A 6,677-nucleotide genomic window follows, 5' to 3' on the forward strand; every position below is an offset into this window, starting at 1 on the left:
ATTTATTGGTCGCAATATATACCAATAATCAATTCATATGACTTTTTTTTTTTAAAAAAATAATAATTAGTATACACATGACGGAATAAATTCCGGCACCACACATGGCCTAATTAAGGAAATTTAATCCGTCTCCGAGACTTTTATCTTTTACTAAATTATTCTTCATAATCTAAGATTATAAAATTTCATAACGGGCCGGGCCACGACCTGTAGGGCAGTAGCAGCAGAGGCTCCGGCTTAAGTAACGCTTGAAATTTGAAATATCGGATCGGATCTTCAGATACCAAATCCGAAATCCGAAACCTGCCGCGCATGTGACGAACGGCTATATTTCAGCATAGTCGACGTGCAAATCTCACGGGTTTCGTTTACCTGATAAGATATCTGTCTTATTCTACCGTTAAGATGTCTTGCCTTTTTCATTGGACGGCTGGATTTGATGAAAAGCACATTGAGACAGAAAGAAATAGGACTTCCCTCCTCACTGCTCACCTGTGTCGTGCGACAACCCTACTTCGCCTGGTTCTCTCCCTGCCCTACCCTGCTCCCTTTCCTCGGCAGCCCTTTCGTCGCCTCGCAACCGCCGAGCTTCGTCGCCGTTCAACCTCCGCCGCTGCGAGGTTCTGTCGCGGCGGTGACTGGTGCAGCGAACCCGCTTCGTCGTCGACTACTCTCAACGAGCAGCTCGAGGCGCACCTCCTGAAGCCTCCCCACCCCTAATCCACCGTAATGCTCACTAGTCACTTCTTTGATTTCCCTTTTGTGTTTCTTTGAGAAGTCGTGTAGATCTTTGAGAAGTTCTTCTATGATTAATTCCTATCCTTGAAACGGGAAAACAAAATTAGGTAATAGGAATTTCGATTCTATGCAAACAGAATCCGCCTGCCAAAATTTTATTGGCTGACTGACTTTGCACTACCCTCTGATCGCATGAGTTTCCCTCATTGCAAACTCATCTCCACTTGGAATCAGCCAACATTCTCCGCAAAATAGCAGAAGCGATGTGACGTAAAATGGCTTCTTTGTTGTTGCTTCAAAATGTTCTGAGATAAATGAAGGAAATAGTTTCATAATCGATGTTTTCTTTTCTTTTTCCTTAAAAAACAATTGGCCTCTCTCCTTTCCTTTCATAATGAAGGAAATGAGTTTATTCCTATGAAAAAGCATGTAAGTGCTTCTAGTATGCCTCCAACATCTGAATTTTATTAGAGTACGTTTAAATTTGACATATCTTTTTCTAATTAAATGTTACAGCCTTGATTTCAAGTCATGGAGCACGAGGGATGCATGGAGAAAACATCTGAGTCCTCTGGTTGTAGGAAAATATTGTACGAGAATGATTCAGATATTGCATCTGATTTGCCCGTGAAAATTGATCAAAAGGAAGAAGTTGAAAATAACTTTGTATCTCCAACGCCACAGAAACCTGAATGGAGCAATAAAGATAGAGCAGTTGCATCTCTTACTAGGAAACAACTTGCTAATGATTTTGAGAATGAAGGTAGTGTTGACCAAATTCGTTTGTGTATTTATCATGATAAATGTTCGACTCACTTTCTAGTCAATATTTTATTATTTTAGGATTTACTGAGCTAGGTACCGTAGTCGATGGACAGAAGGATAATGAGCCAGATAAACTTCCAGATAAGTATGTTTTATTCTATTATATCTTTCTCATTTTTTCCTATTCAATGCTGATCTCATCTTGTGGTTACAGCTATCACGTTTTGGCTGAACTCTTTAACCGACTAGATACTGCTATAAGGTTGCTTAGGTTGCGAAAGTTGTCACCTACTTTTCGAAACATTTCTCCACGTGTAGAGATTTTGACAAAAAGGTATTAGGAAATAAGTTTTGTTTTCCTTATTGAAGTATGTGCTTGGTCTTTAAATTGATTTTTGTTTTGCAGAAAGTTTCTATACAACCATCTCGCTCAAATGATTTTCATTTTCCCCGAAGCCATTAAGATTGAGAAGATACTTGTCCATGACAAGGAAACCTTAGTGGTCATTCCAGATATTAATGTTACTCTACTGAAGGATGTTGTGGAAGATAATTTACATCCCAATGAATCAATATCCGTTGCTTTATGTGAAGCTTTCCGCAAGAGACTTTTCAAATTTTTTATCACCCATCCTGAGGTACCTTCCAAGATGGTTTAACTCAAGCCTAATTCTTATCTTAGAAATTAGAGTAATTAAGTCTTCTCTTTTTTTTATTATTAAAAAAACCCCTAGTTCCAATATAATCTACACCATGACTAAAATGTCTCTTTACCTTGAAATTGTTAAAGAAAATTTTGAAAAAATTATTTACATTAAATTTTTTAGTTATTGTAGTTTAAATATTTTATAAATTTGTATTGTTTTTTTGTCAAGCATGATGTGTAGCATATTTGATATGATAAATGTCTATAATAAACCATGCTTATTAGAAATAATAGATAGGTTTGAAAAGTGTTATCCTACAACATCAAAGGTAAAATGTCGAAATTAAAGGAAAAAAAGTGCTTTTAGAAGGGGAGCCTTGACGTAACGGTAAAGTTGTTGCCATGTGACCAAAAGGTCACGAGTTCGAATCCTGGAAACAATCTCTTGCAAAAAACAGGGTAAGACTGTGTACAATGGATCCTTCCCCGGGACCCCGTATGACGAGAGCTTCGTGCACCGGGCTGCCCTTTTAGTCCGGCATTTCATGTTTATTTAAGATGTTTCTATGGCATTAAATATTTTATTTTCTTCTCTGCATGCCATTATTTATGGTGTTATAATTAATGACCTTTTGCATCAATTATAATGCTTGTTGATTTTGGATTCATTCTATATTTTCTCTCATTTTTCTTGATAATAGGATATTGATATTCCTAAGGCCATGCTACCTGAGCCATTCAATCAAAGCAACTGCAATTTGCCTTTAGAGACATTGCCTAAGAATTGTATCACGGAACCACAACCACCTGAAAGTTCCCTTGAGCTTGACGAGTTACTTGGTGATTCTCTTTTACCTTTGTCCTTTGGAAGACAAATTCTTCGCAACATTTTCTCACCTGGAAGTGTTATTGAGCATCGTGAATTGGCCAGTGCTTCTGTTTTACCTTCATCCTTCAAAAGACATTTTTCACAAAAGGTTATCATTCCAGAATCAAAGAAAACACAGTTACTTGCCACTCAACCATTATCTCACTTCACTAGCAATATGGAAGCTAATTCTTCCATCTCAGGGACAAAGTCACTTGCATGTTTGGTCTCTAGTCAGAAGGGTTGCTCATCCTCTTATCTTGATAACACCCCTCTGAAAGGTGCTTCTTCATGTATTGATGCAATGACAGCTGCAACTCCTGTCCTGCAGACTCCAAAACGACCTGTTCCGACTCCTAATGAAAAATTGACTATTGAAGATGATGACTTGGTTAGCGAATCTAAATTGAGCACTTCAGCACGTAGATCTCTAAAGTACTCGAGTACGGATATTGAAGCGAATAGTAATGATACAAATTATGACCCAAATCAACAGTGCATGGTTCTTAAATCTTCATCTGATCAGATTGACTCTGCTAAAAGATTGCTTTGGGAACAAGAGACTGATAAACCTTCTGGCCGTCTTCCCTGCATGGTATGCTACATATTTATATGAGTAATATAAAATCAACATTTACTAAACTTGCTGTCATATTACTCTTGTGACTCCTTATTCTTTATGTATTGGTGCAATGACAGCTGAAATCAGTGTGGCAATCAATACTGGAGAAAATTCTGCTGCATAATATTTTAACATTAATATATCTGGTGCTCAGAACTAGAACTATAACACTTGGCGAACCATCTTTTTATTTGGTTAGATATGACAATCAATTCTAGTTCAGTTATGTTCTCATGTGTATATATTTAATATATCTGCTTTTTTAGCTTTCAGCAACTGTAAATGTATATTATCTATGTTTTATTCCTTCTTTGTGGATTTCTGTCTTTTTTAAAAGATCATTTTTACCCATTTTGTTTTTGAGTTATTGTTTATTATTAGTAAAATGAACTAATTCTTTTTGTTATTATAGGTACATCATTTGACTGCTGCCAATTCTAAGGATAACACATTGAACCTAATGGGAGAGAGAAAGAAGAGCTCTAGGATGTTCTCTTCTGTGCTAGCAACTTTTGATGCAATCAGCTTCAATTCACAATCTAAATACTATTTCAATATCACAAAGGAGGAACTTGTGCATAAAATTCTCTCTAACAACTTAGAACTTGAGGATCCAAGTAAATCTTTTGAGACTTTTCTTTTATATATATATATATATATATAAAAGCTCTTCTGTTGATTCCCTCTTATGTTAGAAGCTAAAATTTGTTTTCTTCCCTCTTATGGTAGGAGAAGCAGAAGAACATCTGAGTTTATTAGAACGGCTTCTGCCGGATTGGATTAGTAAGAAGTTTGCATTTGATGGACAACAGCTTTACAGGTAAGTTTCTATTTTACTGTCTCACAAATCTCTCTCTCTCTGTAAAACTGTTTTCAGATCTTTGAACAAGAATAAAGATTTATGTTGTGTCATCCAAATCCACACTGAACTCTCTTGGTTAAGTGCAATAACTTGTGATCTACTCTTGGAGTTTCTTTTGTTTCTTAAACTAGATTTGTGTTGCCATCTAGTCTAATGAAGTAGGGGATGATCGCCAAACAGAACTCATATAAGGTCTGGGGTACTCACATACTACGAGATTGAACTAAGACACCTTGATTGAATTATGTACGTACTAAAAAATTGGGCATTTGGTGGTAGAGTTGATTTTGTTCTTCATAAGAATTCTAAAGTTAAATGAGCTCGATGCTAAGTAAGCATGGAAAGTTCCAAACCAGTAGTATGGCAGGACGGGTGACCTTGGTAGAAACCTCGAGATCAAAGTCAATTTGCACCATTGGACAGAAATGGTTAGAGTAGAAAGTATGTAATGTAGTCGAAGTAGATAATATCTTAATGTCTTTGAAATACACCAGGTTTATTTTAATTTCTCTGTCTTGATTCCTTGATCAAGCATATCGTTGAATATTCTTTGTTTGATCATGGATATCTTCACTGTTTGCTACTCATGAAATGTATCTTCATTTTTATTGATTTGATTTATTTTTTATTTTTAAAATCTTCTGCAGCTTTAAGCAGACAGCTGATCGTGAATCCTTTCGAACTCGAGTAGTTGAAGCTGAAGCTGCCTGACGTTTTTCATCTCAAACGAAGCACTCCTACTTCGCGCAAAATTGGAACACCAACTTATGAGATTGTTGATTTCAAATTCAAGTTTCCTTAACGTGGCTGTAGTATGTTCTCCAATCTCCAAATTTACTCCATAAATTTCATCAATATGGTCGATGAGTGAATATTAATCCATGCCACGTGTCCTCATGGGCTTGCGCAATTAGTTTATATAAGAGTGTAATTGTCAATAGGTTTGGGATTGATTTTCAACGGGCGTGTAATGTCCCGTTGGTTGCTTCAATCCTTGCTTATATACGTTGTTATTATTGGCCAAAGATCCCCTTGATTTAACTAAGAATCTAAGGGTCAATCTTAGTTGTTGCATGCTATAAGAATTTTTCTTTGGTGGGAAGATAATTTTAAATATGCTGGCCTCTTGAATGGGTTTTTTAAGCGTTTTTTGATTTTTTTTGTTTTTTTATGGTCGGTGGAAATTTTTTTTTTATGACCGGTTATTTTCGGAATTAGTCTGTTCGAAAAATTAGATATTTGGATTATTAAAATAACAAGAATTGATGAATGGAATGGTGTTGTCATAGCATGAGTATTTATTCTAATAAATTTAAGAATCAATTATATGAATGTAAAATATCCGTTGGATGTTGTTGGATGTCTGACCTCTCATACTTAAACGATTGCTGGATTGCTGTGCTAAAACAAAAATGTCCTGAAGATTCGAATCTCTTGATATTTATTTTTTTGAGTGGGCGTGAAGGGGGAGTAAGGGTGAGCACACTAACAAACTAATGAATAGAATGGTAGTCGAGTTAATATTTGAATAATGGAATGGAGGGTGTTAGATCTTGACATCAATATTATAAAAGAAAAAACAACTATCGAATGGAATGGAATGGAGAAGAGGCCCCAACTGAGTAAGGGCTGATGATGCATCAAGATTGTAAAAGTTCCATAGTCATCGTGAGAGTCTATAAAGGCATGACCATAAATGCTCTGTATTGTTCAAATATCTCAAAATTGTTATTTTTAATCGAAGAAATATATAGATAATGTTGTCAAACTCTTCTTACCAACTAACGGACAGCGGGTTAAAAAGCGTATTCTTTGGATCATTACTAGGGGCAGGGATCTTCTGATCCAGAATCCCTAGATCAATTCTGAACTTTTACATATTCATTGGATGGGTAAATTGTACTCCATCTATTAAATAGGTGGGGTTCAATTCATCCTATCAATAAATATGTAGGGTCTCTTTTGATTTAAAAAATTCTGGACCAGAAGACCTGGACTGTTCTATTACGATTACCTCCTAATTATTACAGTAGTCGGTGGGTACATCGCTTAGGTAAACACTCGGTGTCGTTCTGTAAAGCATTTGAGCAAAGGGTCAAACGAGAAGCTTTGTCTAGGATGAACTCATTATAAGCAGATCCAAGGAGGATTTTTATATAAATAACAAGTATAA

The 6,677-nt window shown here is 36.0% G+C and overlaps 1 protein-coding gene across 1 annotated transcript; it reads left to right on the top strand.

Moving 5' to 3' along the window:
* Window positions 1–492: 492 nt before the first annotated feature.
* LOC121984978 (CDT1-like protein b) lies at window positions 493–5,620 on the top strand. Its single transcript, XM_042538185.1, has 9 exons — window positions 493–729; window positions 1,258–1,504; window positions 1,585–1,651; window positions 1,721–1,840; window positions 1,913–2,144; window positions 2,854–3,615; window positions 4,055–4,259; window positions 4,372–4,462; window positions 5,152–5,620. The coding sequence occupies exons 2-9, from the start codon at window positions 1,273–1,275 to the stop codon at window positions 5,213–5,215; spliced, it is 1,773 nt and encodes a 590-aa protein (XP_042394119.1). The 5' UTR covers window positions 493–729; window positions 1,258–1,272; the 3' UTR covers window positions 5,216–5,620.
* Window positions 5,621–6,677: the final 1,057 nt, after the last annotated feature.

The sequence above is a fragment of the Zingiber officinale genome, chromosome 5B, assembly GCF_018446385.1.
Source record: "Zingiber officinale cultivar Zhangliang chromosome 5B, Zo_v1.1, whole genome shotgun sequence".
In the NCBI taxonomy this organism is placed as follows: Eukaryota; Viridiplantae; Streptophyta; class Magnoliopsida; order Zingiberales; family Zingiberaceae; genus Zingiber; species Zingiber officinale.